This window comes from Tachyglossus aculeatus, chromosome 26 (assembly GCF_015852505.1).
Source record: "Tachyglossus aculeatus isolate mTacAcu1 chromosome 26, mTacAcu1.pri, whole genome shotgun sequence".
Taxonomy (NCBI): domain Eukaryota; kingdom Metazoa; phylum Chordata; class Mammalia; order Monotremata; family Tachyglossidae; genus Tachyglossus; species Tachyglossus aculeatus.
Genome location: NC_052091.1, coordinates 349,493 through 369,165, shown reverse-complemented (window position 1 = coordinate 369,165; position 19,673 = coordinate 349,493). Strand labels below are relative to the sequence as shown.

Here is a 19,673-nt window from a genome sequence, read left to right as displayed (position 1 = left end):
TTACTGTGTGCAGAGCACTGTACTAAGCGCTTGGGAAGTCGTTTCCAACCCAAACTGGGCACTGAGGGAGTGGGGTGTTCGAACCAGGGTTTTGGAAGAGGGCAGAGTCGGGGGTCACTGCAGACAGATGGGAGGGCGGTACTCCAGGGGAGTGCCCCAAGGCCAGGCCTCCACTCTGATCGGCTCAGGTATATCAGGTCAGCATGGGCAAGGAGGTGGCAAGAGGCGACTGGCGGAGCAGATCTGACGCTCCAATCCGAGTGCCACTTCTTCCTGCGTGGCTGCCGTTTTCTTTCTGCAGGAACGAGCTGTGAGCTCCGAGTTCAACGAAAGCCACGCGGTTAGTGGAAAGAGCACGGGCTTGGGAGTCAGAGGACGTGGGTTCTAATCCCGGCTCCGCTACTTGTCTGCTGTGTGACCTTGGGCAGCCTGCTTAACTTCTCTGTGCCTGTTACCTCATCTGTAAAATGGGGATTATAGCCCCACGCGAGACAACCTGTTTACCTCGTATCCACCCCACTGCTTAGAACAGTGCTTGGCCTATAGTAAGCGCTTAACGAATACCATAATTAACTTCTCTCAGCCTCAGTTACCTGTAAAACGGGGATTAAGACTGTGAGCCCTACGTGCGAACCTGATTATCTTGTATCTACCCCAGCGGTTGGCACATAGTAAGCGCTTAACAAATACCATTATTATTATAATAACAATTATTATTATTATTACCTTCCCATCCTTCCAGCCCCATCCCCCAGCCTCCAGCTTGTCTTGTGACTTGGAAATGAGTCAGGGTGCTGAGGAAGTCAGTTGGGGAGGGGAGTGAGGGTGGGAGCAGATCATTCTGGGGGAACTGAAGGAGTCAGATGGGGAGATGGGGGGGGATGATGGTGGGGGGCGGGCAAGGGCTCACTAAAGGGACTAGAAGGCTGGGATAAATGAATAAATAAATACGATTGATTGATTGATGACCAGACCGGAGGTGAGACGGGAGGCAGCGTGGGAACCGGTGGGGGTTGGTCGGGTATCGGCTCGATAAAGTGAGTGTCTCCCAAGGGGTGGGAAAACGAAGGCCCCGTTACGTCATCACCCAGCCATTCATTCATTCAACCGTACTTTTTGAGCGCTTACTGTGTGCAGAGCACTGTACTAAGCGTTTGGAAAGTACAATTTGGCAACAACTAGTGACAATCCCTACCCTCATGGCCGCAGAGCTGTGGCTGCAGGCCGCGGGAAGGACAGACAGATTCTACACGTGTCTGTCTCCCTGCCTCTAGGCTGTCAGCTCATTGTGGCCAGGGAAGGGTCTGTTTATCGTTCTATTGCACTCTCCCAAGCGCTTAGTACAGTGCCCTGCACTCAGTAAGCGCTCAATAAATATGATTGAAAGAATGAACTCACCCCCCCTTCTTTCCGCAGTCTCGAGGCGCCCCGATCCCGCCTCGCCCGACTCGGTCAGGGCCAGGGACTCGATGGTTTCTGGTGCCTTTATTTGCCGGGGGCTTGGAAGGGGCTGGGGCCGGTTCCAGGGGGTGGGTGGACTGGAGCACGGGGGAAGGGTCCCCGGGGGTGGGGGCCGTCAGGGCCTTCCAGTCATCCGGCGCCACAGCTCCCGGCGCAGGAGCTGGCGCTCCCGGCGCGCCCCGGCCAGCACAGCGCGGTTCTCCTGGGCCCGCCGGCTCAGGTAGGGCAGCACCTCGTCCAGGGAGCCGTACGGGATCGACTTGTACACGGCGTAGCCCGCCTGCCCTGGGGTACGGACACGGCCCCAGTGAGACTGGCACCTCGCCCCGGCTCCCCTGATGCCCCCCGGCCGGTTCCCGCCCTGCGGACGGATGGACGTACGTACGTACCCAGGGCCAGGGACACCTGGTCGCACATTCCCAGCAGCTGGCCGAAGCAGACCGGTCCGTCCGGCCGGATCCCCAGTTCTGACATCCTGCCGTCGGGCCGGGGCCAAAGCCCTCGGGTTTGTCCCTCTCCCCTCAGCCCTGAAACCCCTCCTCCTTACCCCGGCCCCCCGAGCCGTCCCTCTTTGCCCATCTCCCCCCGGCCCTGAAACTCTCCGCCCCCCGCCATCTCCCCCCTGCCCCCGAGGCCCTGGGGCTCACCGGCGGGCGGCCTGGCGCACGGACTGCTCGTTGTGAGAGGCCACCATGAGCCGGCACTGAGGGCCCCGCCGCAACACCTGCCCCAGCATCAGCTCCAGGCAGCGGCTGTAGCTACGAGGCAGAGGGCGGTGGGTGGGAGCCGATCCCCCTGCCCCGCAGCCCCCCGGCCGGTCCTGGCCGCCCCACATGGCCTCTCACCTGTGACTTGTGGCCTCGTAGTCGGGCTGGGTGGGGTCCGGAGTCCCCGCCTTCCTCGCCAGCTCCCGCTCTTTCTCCAGGTAGGCCCCTCGCACCAGCTTGACCCCGAAGGCCAGGCCCCGCCGCTCCGCCGCCTCGGCTGCCCGGCCCAGCCGCTCAGGAGTGTCCTGCCGGGGGGCGGGACTGAGGGGCTGCCGGGGCGCCCTCTGCCCCCCGCCCCGATTCTCCCATGGACAGGCTGGCCCCTGCCCCGGGCCCAGGCCCTGGCCCCCTGATCCCCCGGCAGGCCATTGGCCTGGAGGGCTGGCACCTGGAGGTAAGCCTGGTAGGTGTCCCACACCCAGGCGGCCCCATGTCGGTCAGCCTCTTCCGGACGGTTCCAGCGCAGGGCCAGGGCGGACACGAGCAGGGAGAGCGCGGGGTTCAGGGACGTGTACTCGGCGTCCACCAGCAGCCGCACCCCCCGCGCCCGGGCGTACTGCGGGAAACGGGACGCAGGATCGGCCCAGGCGGCTGGACCCAGCGGGAGGTGGGGGTGAGGGTGGGGAGAATGGGGTGGGGGGTTCGAGGCACAGCCTTCGCCGCTCAGGGGACCCGAGTCCCAGTGAGAGGGATTTGGGGGTGCTAAAACCCTACCCCCACGCACTTATCCAGTGCTCTGCACACAGTAAGTGCTCAGTAAATGCAAAAAGGATGGGGTTAGGGGTCAGTGGGCTTGAGGAATTTGAGGAGGTGGAAGGGGATGAGAAATGGGGGAGAACGAGGAGTGAGGGGGGTCAGAGGGCCTAGGCCTGTCGCGAAGGCAGTCAGGGGGTGGCTGGGAGAACTATCCGGGGAAACTGGAAGGGAACGTGTCTGTTATACTGTTGTATTGGACTCTCCCAAGCGCTTAGTACAGTGCCCTGCACATAGTAAGCGCTCAAGCAATAAGATTGTTTGATTGATTGAAAAGGAATCAACAGGGATGGGGGGAGGGAAAAGTGGGAGATGGGGGCTCACCTGGGCGACCCGGTGGAACCGTCTCAGGGAGGCTCCGAGGTGCTGATTCTGCTCAGGACTCAGGCTGGATATATGGGGGTCCTTCCCGAGGGGTTGGAGGGATCACTCAAGGGGAAATGAGTCACTCAGGGCCTCAACAGCAGGCCTTACTAAGCGGGCCTTCTGCCTGCTCCGTTCTGCCCCGTGCCCTTGGGGTTCGCCGGTAAAATGAGCGGATCCCGGCCTGCTCGATGAGACCTCGCTTGGCATGGGAACCCCTGGCCCCGGGGGAAGTCTGGGGGCGCGGCCCAGGCAAGAGCACCAGCTGGAGGCCGGCCGGGACCCTTACCGGGTTGGCGGCTGAGAGGGGGAGCGGGGAGGCTGAGTGCGGGAGCCTGGGGGTGATGGGGGCTGAGAGGGGGAGGCTGGGGGAATGGGGGCTGAGGGGGACGAATCGGGGGGATGGGTGCTGAGAGGAGGAGTTGAGGGAGAAGGGGGGTCACCCAGACTGAGCCCCCTCCTTCCTCTCCCCCTACTCTCCCTCCCCATCCCCCCGCCTTACCTCCTTTCCCTCCCCACAGCACCTGTATATATGTATATATGTCTGTACATATTTATTACTCTTCATTTATTTATTTTACTTGTACATATTTATTCTATTTATTTTATTTGGTTTATATGTTTTGTTTTGATGTCCGTCTCCCCTTTCTAGACTGTGAGCCCGCTGTTGGGTAGGGACCGCCTCTATATGTTGCCAACTTGTACTTCCCAAGCACTTAGTACAGTGCTCCGCACCCAGTAAGTGCTCAATCAATCAATCAATCAATCAATCGTATTTATTGAGCGCTTACTGTGTGCAGAGCACTGGACTAAGCGCTTGAGAAGTACAAGTTGGCAACGTATAGAGATGGTCCCTACCCAACAGTGGGCCACAGTCTAGAATGATTGAAGGGGGCTGGGGAGGATGGTGGTTCATTCATTCAATCATATGTATTGAGCGCTTACTGTGTGCAGAGCACTGTGTAAGCACTTGGGAAGTACAAGTTGGCAACGTATAGAGACGGTCCCTACCCAACAGTGGGCTCAGTCTAGAAGGGGGAGACAGAGAACAAAACCAAATGAATGATTGAAGGGGGCTGGGGAGGATGGAGGTTCCCGCCCAGTGTTTTGCACATAATAAGCGCTTAACAAATGCCATCATCATCATCATCATCATCATCATCACTCATTCATTCATTCAGTCGTATGTATTGAGCACTTACTGTGTGCAGAGCACTGTACTAAGCGCTTGGGAGGTACAAGTTGGCAACATATAGAGACGGGGTCCCTAAGCGCGGGAGGCCGGGGGGGGTGGGCCTGGGGGGATGGGGGCTGAGAGGGGGAGGCTGGGAGGGATGGGGATGGGGGCTAAGACTGTGCCAATTTGTACTACCCAAGCGCTTAGTACAGTGCTCTGCACATAGTAAACGCTCAATAAATATGATTGATGATGATGATGATGATGGGGGCTGAAAGGGGGAGGCTGGGGGGGATGGGGGCTGAGAGGAGATGAGGGAGAAGGGGGCTGGGGAGGATGGAGGGTGAGCGCGGGAGGCTGGGGGGTTGGGGATGGGGGCTAAGAGGTGAGATTGAGAGAGAAGGGGGCTGAGGGAGATGGAGGCTGGGGGATGGGGGGTCTGGGGCGGGGGTCACCTGGCTACTGTCCATGACGGCCGCCAGGCTGTCGGGGCTCAGGTCTCTGGCAGCCCCCGGCGCCCCCAGCCGCGCAGTCAGCTCCTTCTGAAACGAGCCCGGGTTGGGGAGTGGGCGGCGTCGAGGCCGCTGGGCTGGGGACGGGGACCCCCGTGCCCCCCGCCGCCGGTGCCGGCCGCCCGGGACTCACACAGAGGCGGGTGCTGGTCAGTGCCGTCGCCTTGAGCTGCATGAGCACCGGGCTGGGGGCGGTGGCGGGGTCCTCAGGGCCGCTGGCCAGGTCCACGCAGCTCAGCATGGCAGCCAGATTGCCCTCGTACCAGCCCTCGCTGCGGGGGCAGTGGCCTCTGAGGGGTCGCGTCCTCCTGGGCGAGCCGGGACTCCCCCCTCCTTCCCTCCAACCCCGCAACTCACCCGGCCCGCTCCGTCCCCGGCTCCTCTTCGGTGGGCACGGCCAGCAGCGGCCGCAGGCCCAGGGCTTGCAGCCGCTGCACCGAACTCCGCACCTCCCCGGCCGTCTCACCGGCCACAAACTGTCCGTACACCGAGGCCCGGAGCATCGCCCCGGACAGCCGAGCCCCGAGGAGGCGGCGGCACCAGGCCAGGACCTGGAGGGGGCAGAGGGCCCGGGCTGTGTGTTGGGGTGGGGGACGGGGACGAGGGGATGGAACAATAATAGTAATAATGATGATGATGGTACTTATTAAGCGCTTACTCTGTGCAAAGCACTGATACAAGGTAATCAGGTTGTCCCACAGGGAGCTCACAGTCTTAATCCCCGTTTTCCAGATGAGGGAACTGAGGCCCAGAGAAGTGAAGTGACTTGGCCAAAGTCACCCAGCTGACAATTGGCAGAGCCAGGATTGGAACCCCCGACCTCTAACCCCAAAGCCCGGGCTCTTTCCACTGAGCCACGCAGCAATCAATCAATCAATCAATCGTATTTATTGAGCGCTTACTGTGTGCAGAGCACTGGACTAAGCGCTTGGGAAGTACAAGTTGGCAACATATAGAGACGGTCCTTACCCAACAGTGGGCTCACAGTCCAGAAGACTTAAGGCTCACAGTCTAGAAGGCTTAAAGAGGACAGATCGAAGTGTGCAGGGGACGCAGAAGGGAGAGAGAGTTGGGGAGAAAAGTGCTCTCCCTAGCATTTAGTATGGTGTTCAATAAATACCACTGATCGATTGGCCCAGTCTTTCATGCTTGGAAAGGCACCAGCCTCATGCCCGATCCGGGGAAGGGGGACGCAAGGAGGGAAAGGCGGCACCGGTCCCGTTGCCCCGCGGGGCCTCACCTCCAGGCCGTGGGTCACCAGGGGAGGCCAGGCACAAAGCCGCAGCACCAGCAAGGCCCGGACCAGCTCCCCGGTTCCCTTCAAGCGGAAGACTTCCCCGTCGAACCGCAGCGCGGGGCCGGGGACCCCCGAAGGGGAGGGTGCCCGGGCCCACAGCACCCGACTGGCCCGCAGCATCGCAGCGGCCCCAGGGGTGGAGGAGAGAGGAAGGGACCCACGGATTGAGATGGTGCAGCCCTGGGGACGATGAGAGATTAACTGGACGGGAGGGAGCCCACCCCCACATGCCTGCCTCTTCCCTCAGGGGTCAGTGACTCCCCAAGGGGAGAGGAGATCACTTATTAACCAGGTCAGGGCCAGGGTTGGCTCGGGACTGAGAGGAGTGCTCGGGGCAGTGTGACAAAGGGGTCTCCTTCAGCTCCCAGATTTCCCTCGGGGCCGGCTTCTGCTCTCGGCCTTGCCTCTGGCCGTTCTGGGGCCTGGGGTCTTCCCTCTCACAGCCCACTCCCCCCACAAGCCACGTTCCTTTCATTCATTTAATCGTATTTATTGAGTGCTTACTGTGTGCAGAGCACTGTACCAAGTGCCTGGGAAGTACAAGTCGGCAACATATGGAGACGGTCCCTACCCAACAATGGGCTCACAGTTCCTTTCATCAGGGTCGAGGGGAGGGATCCCCAGGGGGTCACCCAGGGTGGAAGCTTTGGACCAGTAAGAGTTGGGTTGGGAAGCTACTTCCACCCTGGGTAAATGACTACCTCAGGGTTGCCTTCAAATCGGGGCATTAGTGGACATCTCTGTCACAGTGATATGGGCTATCAGTCTCTTTTGAGGGCTCCTCCTCCCCCTCCCATCCCCTTACTATAGGGGCTCCTCAAGGGTCAGTTCTCGGTCCCCTTCTGTTCTCTGTCTACACTCACTCCCTTGGTGAACTCATTCACTCCCACGGCTTCAACTATCATCTCTACACGGATGACACCCAAATCTACATCTCTGCCCCTGCTCTCTCTCCCTCCCTCCAGGCTCGCATCTCCTCCTGCCTTCAGGACATCTCCATCTGGATGTCTGCCCGCCATTTAAAACTCAACATGTCCAAGACTGAACTCCTTATCTTCCCTCCCATACCCTGCCCTCTCCCTGAATTTCCCATCACTGTTGATGGCACTACCATCCTTCCTGTATCACAAGCCCGCAACCTTGGTGTCATCCTCGACTCCACTCTCTCGTTCACCCCTCACATCCAATCTGTCACCAAATCCTGCCAGTCTCACCTCCGGAACATCGCCAAGATCCGCCCTTTCCTCTACATCAATCAATCAATCAATCAATCATATTTATTGAGCGCTTACTGTGTGCAGAGCACTGTATTAAGCCCTTGGGAAATACAAGTTGGCAACATATAGAGACAGTCCCTACCCAACAGTGGGCTCACAGTCTAAAAGGGGGAGACAACCGCTACCCTGCTGGTTCAATCTCTCATCCTATCCCGACTGGATTACTGCATCAGCCTCCTCTCCGATCTCCCATCCTCCTGTCTCTCCCCACTTCAATCCATACTTCACGCCGCTGCTCAGATCGTCTTTGTGCAGAAATGCTCTGGGCATGTTACTCCCCTCCTCAAAAATCTCCAGTGGCTACCAATCAACCTACACATCAGGCAAAAACTCCTCACCCTCAGCTTCAAGGCTGTCCATCACCTCGCCCCTTCCTACCTCACCTCCTTTCTCTCCTTCTACAGCCCAGCCCGCACCCTCCACTCCTCTGCTGCCGCTAACCTCCTCACCGTGCCTCATTCTCACCTGTCCTGCCATTGACCCCCGGCCCACGTCCTCCCCCTGGCCTGGAATGCCCTCCCTCCACACATTCGCCAAGCTAGCTCTCTTCCTCCCTTCAAAGCCCTACTGAGAGCTCACCTCCTCCAGGAGGCCTTCCCAGACTGAGCTCCCTCCTTCCTCTCCCCCTCCTCCCCCTCCCCATCCCCCCTGCCTTACCTCCTTCCCCTCCCCACAGCATCTGTATATATGTGTATATGTATACATGTTTGTACATATTTATTACTCTATTTATTTTACTTGTACTTTACTTAAATAGGGATTAAGACTGTGAGCCCCAAGTGGGATAACCTGATCACCTTGTATCCCTCCCAGTGCTTAGAACAGTGCTTGGCACATAGTAAGTGCGTAACAAATATCATCATCATTATTATTATTGTACATATTTATTCTATTTATTTTATTTTGTTGATATGTTTTGTTTTGTTGCCTGTCTCCCCCTTCTAGACTGTGAGCCCACTGTTGGGTAGGAACCGTCTCTATATGCTGCCAACTTGTACTTCCCAAGCGCTTAGTACAGTGCTCTGCACACAGTAAGCGCTCAATAAATACGATTGAATGAATGACTGAATGAATGAAAGATCTCTGGCCTGGGTGTGGGGGCTCTGGGCTAACTGTATTATTGTAGAGTCTCCAGCCTTGGTGTGGGGGCTCTGGGGTAGCCGTGTTATTGTAGGATCTCTTTTAGACTGTGAGCCCACTGTTGGGTAGGGACTGTCTCTATATGTTGCCAACTTGTACTTCCCAAGCGCTTAGTCCAGTGCTCTGCACACAGTAAGCGCTCAATACGATTGATTGATTGATTGATCTCTGGCCGGATCTGGGCTAACCAGTTTATTGTAGGGTTTCCGGCCCAGGCGTGGGGGCCCTGGGCTAATTCAGTGTGTATTTTGGGGGCTTTCCCAAGATGAGTTTTAGAATCTCAGGGCCCCCTCGCATTTGGCCGCTCCACCGGCCGCAGAGAGTCTCCCAGGGCCTGGCCTTTGCCCTCAGCTCCCATCTCTGGCTCCGCCTCTCTTCCTCTCCTCATCCCAGCCCCCCTCCTTGGAAACTTGTGACCCACCTCCTCGCTTGTCCCCCCTCGGCTCTATGAATCTTAATTTCTGTCTTCCCAGACTCCGTCTCTCCCCTCCCACCCCCCACCCTGTGGCTCAGTGGAGAGACCCCGGGCTCGGGAGTCAGAGGTCGTGGGTTCTAATCCCGGCTCCGCCGCTTGTCAGCTGTGTGACTTTGGGCCAATCACTTCACTTCTCTGGGCCTCAGTTACCTCATCTGTAAAATGGAGATTAAAACTGTGAGCCCCATGTGGGACAACCTGATCACCTTGTAACCTCCCCAGCGCTTAGAACAGTGCTTCGCACATAGTAAGCGCTATCATCATCATCCTCCCCCTGGGAGGCCCCTTCAGCTTTCTGCAATACCCAAAACTAACTGGGCCCCTGTTGTGGGTAGGGGCATGGGCCAGCAGCATGGCTCAGTGGAGAGAGCCTAGGCCTTGGGGTCAGGGAGCCTGAGTTCTAGTCAGTCAATCAATTGTATTTATTGAGTGTTTAGGGTATACCAAGCACTGTACTCAGCGCTTGGGAGAGTACAATAAACAGTGAGTTTACATTCTGTATACAACCTTGGGCCATTGAACTTTTCTGGGCCTCAGTTTCTTCATCTGTAAAATGGGGATGAAATACCTTTTCTCCTTCCTCTTAGACCATGAGCCCCATTTGGGACCGAGACTGTGTCTGACCTGATTATCTTGTACCTATCCCCGTGCTTAGTACAGAGAAGCAGTATTGCATAGTGGATAGAGCACAGCCTTGGAAGTCAGAAGGTCATGGGTTCTAATCCCCGCTCCACCACTTGTCTTCTGTGTAACCTTGGGCAAATCACTTCATTTCTCTGGGCCTCAGTTACCTCATCTGTAAAATGGGGATTGAGACTGTGAGCCCCACGTGGGACAGGGACTGTGTCCAACCCAATCTGCTTGTATCCACCCCAGGGTTTAGTACAGTGCCTGGCATATAGTTAAGCAGTTAACAAATACCTTAATAATGACAATTATTATTATTAAGTGCTGGGGTGGATGAAGGCAAATGGGGCTAGACACAGTCCCTGTCCCAATTTACAGATCAGCCTCCATTTTACAGGTGAAATACCTGAGGCAAAGACAAGTGACTTGCCCAAGGTCATACAGCAGACAAATGGCAGAGCCAGGTAATTCTATTTATTATATTGATGCTATTGATGCCTGTCTGCTTATTTTGATGTCTGTCTCCCCCCTGCAAGACTGTAAGCCCATTGTGGGCAAGGATTGTCTCTATCGCTGAATTGTAATAATAATAATGATGGTATTTGTTAAGCGCTATGTACAAAGCACTGGGGAAGTTACAGGTGATCAGGTTGTCCCACGGGGGGCTTACAGTCTTCATCCCCATTTTCCAGATGAGGTCACTGAGGCAGAGAATAATAATAATGACGGCATTTGTTAAGCGCTTACTATGTGCAGAGCACTGTTCTAAGTGCTGGGGGGGTGATACAAGGTGATCAGGTGATGAGCCACGTGGGGCTCACAGTCTTAATCCCCATTTTACAGATGAGGTCACTGAGGCTCAGAGAAGTGAAGTGACTTGCCCAAGGTCACACAGCAGACATGTGGCAGTCAGGATTCGAACCCATGGCCTCTGACTCCAAAGCCCGTGCTCTGTCCGCTGAGCCACGCTGCTTCACTGCTTCCCACTGCACTCCTCTGGTGCCAACCTTCTCACTGTGCTTCCATCTCGCCTATCTCATCACCAACCCCTGGCCCAGGTTCCACCTCTCTTGTGGAACGCCCTTCCTCCTCAAATCCGCCAATTACTCTCCCCTGCCTTCAAAGCCTTACTGAAAGTACATCTCCTCCAGTTCTTCCCAGACTAAGCCTCGGTTTTCATCTCCCACTTCCTTTCTCATCACCCTGACTCGCTCCCTTTGCTCTTCCTCCGCCCCCCTCCACCCCACAGCACTTACATATATATCTGCAATTTCATTTATTTAATATTGTTGACAGGTATTGTCTCTCTTTTTTGCTGTATTGTACTTTCCCAAGTGCTTGGTACAGTGTCCTATACATATTAAGTGCTCAATAAATACGATTGAATAGAGCACTTGGAAGACTACAGTATAAGTTAGTAGACCCATTCCCTGCCCATAAGGAGCTTACGGTTAGAGGGGGAAGCATATATTAAACACACTACGGATAGGGACATCAGTGCTGTGGGGCTAAGGGTGGGTGGGGTGAATATCAAGTGCTTAAAGGATACAGATTTAAGGCAAGGTCAACGCAGAAAGGAAAAGGGGAAATGATGGCGTAATCCAGGCAGGCCACCTGGAGATGTGATTTTAATGACTGAAAGTGGGAAAAGTGGTGGACTGTCAGATATGAAAGGAGGAGGATTTGCAGGCCAGAGAGAGGACATGGGTAAGGGACTGGAAGTGAGATAGATGAGAGAAGCAGTGTGGCTTAGTGGTAAGAGCCCGGGTTTGGGAGTCGGAGGTTGTATAATCCCAGCTCTGCCACTTGTCAGCTGTGTGACCTTGGGCAAGTCACTTAACTTCTCTGGGCCTCAGTTACCTCATCTGTAAAATGGAGGTGAAGACTGTGAGCCCCACATGGGGCAATCTCCCCCAGTGCTTAGAACAGTGCTTGGCACATAGTAAGTGCTTAACAAATAACATTATTATTACTATTGTTATTATCAAGGCACAGGGGAGTAGACTGGCTTTAGAGGAGCAACGAAGTGTGCAAACTGGGTTGTGGCAGTAATTCAGGGAGGAAAGGTTGGAGGAGAGCTGATTAGAGAGGCAGCATGGCTCAGTGGAAAGAGCACGGGCTTTGGAGTCAGAGGTCATGGGTTCAAACGCCATCTCCGCCAACTGTCAGCTGTGTGACTTTGGGCAAGTCACTTCACTTCTCTGTGCCTCAGTTCCCTCATCTGTGAAATGGGGATTAAGACTGTGAGCTCCCCGTGGGACAACCTGTTCACCTTGTAACCTCCCCAGCGCTTAGAACAGTGCTTTGCACATAGTAAGCGCTTAATAAATGCCATTAAAAAAATGTGTAATAGAAGCGCTTACAAACTGATAAGGAGTTTGTTTGATGCAGAGGGGGATGGGTAACCATTGGAAGTAGATTGTAGTGTAGGGATCATTTCTACTGTACCTTCCCAAACACTTGGCACAACATAGGCCCTATTGATACTATTAATTGATTTATAGAAAATAACCTGAGACAACAGGCCCCAAGGCAGGGACTCCCACCTCTCCTCCTGACCTTCCCGCAGCACCCAAAACAGTGCATAGTGTCATTCATTAGTTTATTCAATCTTTATTGAGTACTTACTGTGTCCTGTCTCCCCTTCAGACTGGCTGCCCCTTAGGAAAGACTCCACCTCCTGCTCCCACCCTTCCCGTAACACAGTGTGTAGCGTCCTGTCTCCCCCCAGAGCCCCGGAGATCAGGGAGAAAGGTTATTCCCTGGGATTCAGCCCAGCGGCCTCTTGCTCAGACCCTCCCATCCTTCCTGCATACTGTTCCCCAGATGAGAGTTGAGGGTGGAGAGCAAAAGCCCGAAACTCCACTCCCACTTATTTATGACCCACCAGGCCAATGTAGCGTTTGTGAGATTCCCCCCACGCTGCCCCGCCGCCCAACCTTACCAAGCCAGCCCAGACCAAGTCACAATTCCTAAAACGATTTATTCTGCCCACGACTTAGGGTCCCCCCGCCCGGGAGGGAGTAGGGGCGGAGTCTGGCGGAGACGGACAGACAGGCAAGCAGGCCTCAGAGGAGGGCGAAGTGACAAGGCTCAGATCTTCCCGGGAAATGTGCCATCCTCTCTGCGTTCGTCCCAGGAGTTCACCTGGAGGGAAACAACCCCTTCTTGTCACGAGCCCTCATCCCCTGCGCTGCAGGTGGGTCCCCCCCACCTCCCTCTCCGGCCCGCACAGACCCCCCGCCCCCCGGCCCCCCAACCCGCAGGCAGCCGCGATGCGCACCCAGGAGATGGGACACAGAGACTTGTAGACGCGCCGATACCACTGGCAGATGGAGACGTCCCCGCCCTTGGCGTTCATGGCCTTCTCGCAGCGGTGAAAGTCTGACGGGGAAGGAAAGAAAGAGGGAGGGAGGCTCAACCGGGAGGCCGGGCCGGAGGGAGGGGAGTCGGGGAGCCGGAGGAAGGGAATCGGGGTCCCGGCCGGAGGAAGGCCTTCGCAGACTGAGCCCCCTCCTTCCTCTCCCCCTCCCCGACGCCTTGCCTCCTTCCCCTCCCCACAGCACCTGTATATGTGTATTCATTCATTCAACCATATTTATTGAGTGCTTACTGTGTGCAGAGCACTGTACTAAGCGCTTGGGAAGTACAAGTTGGCTACATATAGAGACAGTCCCTACCCAACAGTAGGCTCACAGTCTAGAAGGGGGAGACAGAGAACAAAACAAAACATATTAACAAAATAAAATAGAAATATGCACAAACAAAATAGAGTAATAAATCCATACAAACATATACATATATACAAGTGCTGTGGGGAGGGGAAGGAGGTAAGACGGGGGGATGGGGAGGGGGCTCAGTCTGGGAAGACCTCCTGGAGAAGGTGAGCTCTCAGTAGGGCCTTGTAGAGCATATGTATATATGTTTGTATGTATTTATTACTCTATTCATTTTACTTGTACGTATTTACTCTATTTGGTTTATATGTTTTGTTGTCTGTCTCCCCCTTCTATACTGTGAGCCCGCTGTTGGGTCGGGACCGTCTCTAAACATTGCCAACTTCATTCATTCATTCAATCATATTTATTGAGCGCTTACTGTGCGCAGAGCACTGTACTAAGCGCTTGGGAAGTACAAGTTGGCAACATATAGAGACAGTCCCTACCCAACAGTGGGCTCACAGTCTAGAAGGGGGAGACAGAGAACAAAGCAAAACATATTAACAAAATAAAGTAAATATTATAAATATGTACAAGTAAAATAGAGTAATAAATACGTACAAACATATATATACAGGTGCTGTGGGGAAGGGAAGGAGGTAAGGCGGCGGGGATGGGGAAGGGGCTCAATCAGGGAAGGCCTCCTGGAGGAGGTGAGCTCTCAGTAGGGCCTTGTAGGGCATATGTATATATGTTTGTATGTATTTATTACTCTATTTATTTTACTTGTTCATTGGCTTATATGTTTTGTTTTGTTGTGTGTCTCCCCCTTCTAGACTGTGAACCCGCTGTTGGGTAGGGCCCGTCTCCGTATGTTGCCAACTTGTACTTCCCAAGCGCTTAGTACAGTGCCCTGCACACAGTAAGCGCTCAATAAATACGATTGATTGATTGACCGTCTATACGTTGCCAACTTGTACTTCCCTCTTTCCCTTCCCCACAGCACCTGTATACGTGTATATATGTTTGTTTGTATTTATTACTGTATTTATTCTACTTGTACATACCTACTCTATTTTATTTTGCTAGTATGGGGTTTTTTTTGTTCTCTGTCTCCCCCTTCTAGACTGTGAGCCCACTGTTGGGTAGGGACCGTCTCTATACGTTGCCAACTTGTACTTCCCAAGAGCTTAGTACAGTGCTCTGCACACAGTAAGTGCTCAATAAATACGATTGATGATTGATTCCCAAGCAGTGCTCTGCACACAGTAAGCACTCACTAAATACGACTGATTGATTGATCCCCAAGCAATTAGTCCAGTGCTCTGCACACAGTAAGTGCTCAATAAATATGATTGATTGATTCCCAATTAGTCCAGTGCTCTGCACACAGTGAGCGCTCAATAAATACGACTGACTGATTCCCAAGCAGTGTTCTCTACACAGTAAGCGCTCAGTAAATACGATTGATTGATTCCCAAGCAATAGTCCAGTGCTCTGCACACAGTAAGCGCTCAATAAATATGATTGATTGATTCCCAACAATACAGTGCTCTGCACACAGTAAGCGCTCATTAAATACGATTGAATAAATGAATGAGGGGGCCGGGGCGTGGCGGGTCGGGGCTCACCCAGGTAATTCTGCCAGCAGTTGCGGGTCTGGTTCTGGTTGGGGAAGCGGCTGTCGAAGGGCGCCGTGCGGTAGTTGGCGATCTTGGTCTTGATGTCCTCGGCCATGGTGGCTCCTGCGGGGAGACGGGGTCAGAACCCTCCTGAGAGCTCACCTCCTCCAGGAGGCCTTCCCAGACTGAGCCCCTTCCTTCCTCTCCCCCTCGTCCCCCTCTCCATCCCCCCATCTTACCTCCTTCCCTTCCCCACAGCACCTGTATATAAGTAATAATAATGTTGGTATTTGTTAAGCGCTTACTATGTGCCAAGCACTGTTCTAAGCGCCGGGGTAGATACAAGGTAATCAAATCGTCCCACACGGGGCTCACAATCTTCATCCCCGTTTTCCAGATGAGCGAACTGAGGCCCAGAGAAGTGAAGTGACTTGCCCAAGGTCACACAGCAGACATGTGGTGGAGCCGGGATTCGAACCCATGACCTCTGACTCCAAAGCCCATGCTCTTTCCACTGAGCCACGCTGCTTCCCCTATATATGTACATATGGTTGTACGTATTTATTACTCTATTTACTTGTCCGTATCTATTCTATTTATTTTATTTTGTTAGTATGTTGGTTTTGTTCTCTGTCTCCCCCTTTTAGACTGTGAGCCCGCTGTTGGGTAGGGACTGTCTCCATACGTTGCCAACTTGTACTTCCCAAGCGCTTAGTCCAGTGCTCTGCACATAGTAAGCGCTCAATAAATACGATTGATGATATTTATTACTCTATTTATTTTACTTGTACCTATCTATTCTATTTCTTTTATTTTGTTAGTATGTTTGGTTTTGTTCTCTGTCTCCCCCTTTTAGACTGTGAGCCCACTGTTGGGTAGGGACCGTCTGTATATGTTGCCAACTTGGACTTCCCAAGCGCTTAGTGCAGTGCTCTGCACACAGTAAGCGCTCAATAAATACGATTGATGATGATTGATTGAACCGGGCCGGTCCTCACCTGACAGACTGGTCGCTCTCAGTGGACTCAATGTGACCCTGAGCGTCTGCTGCCTCCCAAGCGAACCGGAAGTGAAGCCGAACCCGGAAGAAGCCAGCGAGCGAGCGAGCGAGAGACCAGCTTCCGGTCGCCTAGAGAGGCAGCAGAGCCCCGGGCCGGACAGCGCCCCCCCACCCCGGTCCTCCCGATCCCCCTCCCACCCCGCTCCCGCGGCACCGGCCTGGGAGTCAGAATAATCATCATCATCAATCGTATTTATTGAGCGCTTACTATGTGCAGAGCACTGTACTAAGCGCTTGGGAAGCACAAGTTAGCAACATATTTATTACTCTATTTATTTATTTATTTCACTTGTACATTTCTATCCTACTTATTTTATTTTGTTGGTATGTTTGGTTCTGTTCTCTGTCTCCCCCTTTTAGACTGTGGCCCACTGTTGGGTAGGGACTGTCTCTATGTGATGCCAATTTGTACTTCCCAAGCGCTTAGTCCAGTGCTCTGCACATAGTAAGCGCTCAATAAATACGATTGATTGATTGATTGATTGATATAGAGACAGTCCCTACCCAACAGTGGGCTCGCAGTCTAAAAGGGACAGAATAATCATCAATCATCAGTCAATCAGTCGTATTTACTGAGCGCCTACAATTGTACTTGCTTGGAAAGTACAAGTTGGCAACATCTAGAGACGGTCCCTACCCAACAGCGGGCTCACAGTCTAGAAGGGGGAGACAGACAACAAGACAAAACATATTACCAAACTAAAATAAATAGAATAAATATGTACAAATAAAATAAATAAATAGAATAATAAATACGTACATACATTCATTCATTCAATTGTATTTATTGAGTGCTTACTGTGTGCAGAGCACTGTACTAAGCGCTTGGGAAGTACAAGTTGGCAACGTATAGAGACGGTCCCTACCCAACAGCGGGCTCACAGTCTAGAAGGGGGGGGACAGACAACAAAACAATCAATCATCATCATCAATTGTATTTATTGAGCGCTTACTATGTGCAGAGCACTGGACTAAGCGCTTGGGAAGTCCAAGTCGGCAACATCTAGATACGGTCCCTACCCAACAGCGGGCTCACAGTCTAGAAGGGGGAGACAGACAACAAGACAAAACATATTACCAAACTAAAATAAATAGAATAAATATGTACAAATAAAATAAATAAATAGAATAATAAATACGTACATACATTCATTCATTCAATTGTATTTATTGAGCGCTTACTGTGTGCAGAGCACTGTACTAAGCGCTTGGGAAGTCCAAGTTGGCAACATAGAGAGACAGTCCCTACCCAACAGCGGGCTCACAGTCTAGAAGGGGGAGACAGACAACAAAACAATCAATCAATCAATCAATCATATTTATTGAGCGCCTATTGTGTGCAGAGCACTGTACTAAGCGCTTGGGAAGTACAAGTTGGGAACATATAGAGATGGTCCCTACCTAACAGTGGGCTCACAGTCTAGAAGGGGGAGACAGACAACAAAACAATCAATCAATTGTATTTATTGAGCACTTACTGTGGGCAGAGCACTGTACTAAGCGCTTGGGACGTACAAGCTGGCAACATATAGAGACAGTCCCTACCCAACAGTGGGCTCACAGTCTAGAAGGGGGAGACAGAGAACAAAACAAAACATATTAACTTAATAAAATAAATAGAATAGATATGTACAAGTAAAATAAATAGAGTAATAAATATGTACAGACATATATACAGGATATGTATATATGATAATAATGTTGGTATTTGTTAAGTGCAAAGCACTGTTCTAAGCACTGGGAGGAGCACAAGGAGATGAGGTTGTCCCATGTGGGGCTCACAGTCTTAATCCCCATTTTACAGATGAGGGAACTGAGGCACAGAGAAGTGAAGTGTGACAGATATGTGGGGGAGGCAGGATTCGAACCCATGATCTCTGACTCCCAAACCCGCGCTCTTTCCACTGAGCCACAGCACTTCTCTGGGATCTAGTCCCAGCTCCACCACTGTCTACTGTGTGCCCCTGGGCAACACACTTATCCACATGTTTTGTTCTGTTTTTGTTGTCTGTCTCCACCTCCTAGACTGTGAGCCCGTTGTTGGGTAGGGACCGTCTCTAGATGTTGCCGACTTGTACTTCCCACGCGCTTAGTACAATGCTCTGCACACAGTAAGTGCTCAGTAACGTTTAGTACATATTTACAATTTTTATTTTGTTAATGATGTGCGTATAGCTTTAATTCTATTTGTTCTGACGATTTTGACACCTGTCTACGTGTTTTGTTTTGTTGTCTGTCTCCCCCTTCTAGACTGTTAGCCTGTTGTTGCGTAGGGACCGTCTCTATATGTCGCCAACTGGTACTTCCCAAGCGCTTAGTACAGTGCTCTGCACACAGTAAGTGCTCAATAACGTTTAGTACATATTTACTATTCTTTTTATTTTCTTAATGATGTGCATATAGCTTTAATTCTATTTGTTCTGACGATTTTGACTCCTGTCTACATGTTTTGTTTTGTTGTCTGTCTCCCCCTTCTAGACTGTGAGCCTGTTGTTGGGTAGGGACTGTCTCTATATGTTGCCGACTTGGACTTCCCAAGCGCTTAGTACAGTGCTCTGCACACAGTAGGCGCTCAATAAATATGATTGAATGAATGAATTGAGGGGACGGGAGGGGTCCCCAGAGGTTCCCCACAGGCCTCGAACAGGGGCACAGAGGCCGCCGGGGGCTCTGGCCTGTGACCGGACACTACGAGCGCTTAGTACACTACGAATGCTTCCCCACCACCTCCTTCCTCTCTCCCTCGCCCCCCGTCCATCCCCCGTCTTACCTCCTTCCCTTCCCCACAGCACCTGTATATATGTATATATGTTTGTACATATTTATTACTCTATTTATTTATTTATTTATCTATTTATTTTACTTGTACATATCTATTCAATTTATTTTATTTTGTTAATATGTTTGGTTTTGTTCTCTGTCTCCCCCTTCTAGACTGTGAGCCCACTGTTGGGTAGAGACTGTTCCTATATTCATTCAATCGTATTTATTGAGCGCTTACTGTGTGCAGAGCACTGTACTAAGCGCTTGGGAGGTACAAGCTGGCAACATAAAAAGACGGTCCCTACCCAGAAACAGGCTCACAGTCTAGAAGGGGCAGACAGACGACAAAACAAAACACGTAGACAGGTGTCAAAGTCGTCGGAACAAATAGAATTAAAAGCTCTATGCACATCATTAACAAAATCAATCAACCATATGCAACTATATGTTGCAACTACTTCCCAAGCGCTTGGTCCAGTGCTCCGCGCACAGTAAGCGCTCAATAAATACGATTGATTGATTGATTGATCAGTACAGTGCTCCGCGCACAGTAAGCGCTCAATAAATGCGATTGAATGAGCGAACGAACACGTGACCCCCGGCCGGGCCCCGCCCCCCCGGCGGACTACAACTCCCAGGCGCCCCCGGGGCGGAGCAGGGCGCACGCGCGTGACGTCACCCGCGGGCCTGGGATTCCAGCCTCGGGGCGGGAAACCTCCG

At 52.7% G+C, this 19,673-nt stretch overlaps 2 protein-coding genes across 2 annotated transcripts; both read right to left on the bottom strand.

The window, feature by feature from the left end:
• Positions 1-35: 35 nt before the first annotated feature.
• On the bottom strand, positions 36-6,531 carry PRODH2 (proline dehydrogenase 2). The gene is made up of 11 exons (XM_038766880.1): positions 6,274-6,531; positions 5,391-5,584; positions 5,167-5,305; positions 4,977-5,063; positions 3,306-3,386; positions 2,617-2,784; positions 2,307-2,473; positions 2,109-2,219; positions 1,851-1,936; positions 1,399-1,746; positions 36-295 (listed from the first exon to the last, which is right to left on the bottom strand). The coding sequence occupies exons 1-10, from the start codon at positions 6,448-6,450 to the stop codon at positions 1,577-1,579; spliced, it is 1,380 nt and encodes a 459-aa protein (XP_038622808.1). The 5' UTR covers positions 6,451-6,531; the 3' UTR covers positions 36-295; positions 1,399-1,576.
• Positions 6,532-12,812: 6,281 nt separating this feature from the next.
• LOC119945757 (cytochrome c oxidase subunit 6B1) lies at positions 12,813-16,203 on the bottom strand. Its single transcript, XM_038766912.1, has 4 exons — positions 16,129-16,203; positions 15,140-15,253; positions 13,133-13,233; positions 12,813-12,996 (listed from the first exon to the last, which is right to left on the bottom strand). Exons 2-4 carry the CDS (start codon positions 15,243-15,245, stop codon positions 12,943-12,945), a joined length of 261 nt encoding a protein of 86 aa, XP_038622840.1. The 5' UTR covers positions 15,246-15,253; positions 16,129-16,203; the 3' UTR covers positions 12,813-12,942.
• Between the last annotated feature and the right edge of the window lie 3,470 nt (positions 16,204-19,673).

Excerpts from the sequence above, each read along its gene's own strand:
- LOC119945757 (XM_038766912.1), bottom strand. The coding sequence starts at position 15,245 with ATGGCCGAGGACATCAAGACCAAGATCGCCAACTACCGCACGGCGCCC. Across the intron at positions 13,234-15,139 it reads CTGCTGGCAGAATTACCTGG|ACTTTCACCGCTGCGAGAAG; the intron begins GTGAGCCCCGAC and ends CTTCCCCGTCAG. Across the intron at positions 12,997-13,132 it reads CTCTGTGTCCCATCTCCTGG|GTGAACTCCTGGGACGAACG; the intron begins GTGCGCATCGCG and ends GTTTCCCTCCAG.
- PRODH2 (XM_038766880.1), bottom strand. The coding sequence starts at position 6,450 with ATGCTGCGGGCCAGTCGGGTGCTGTGGGCCCGGGCACCCTCCCCTTCG. Across the intron at positions 5,064-5,166 it reads TGACCAGCACCCGCCTCTGT|AAGGAGCTGACTGCGCGGCT; the intron begins GTGAGTCCCGGG and ends GGCTCGTTTCAG. Across the intron at positions 3,387-4,976 it reads CCGTCATGGACAGTAGCCAG|GACCCCCATATATCCAGCCT; the intron begins GTGACCCCCGCC and ends CCCCTCGGGAAG.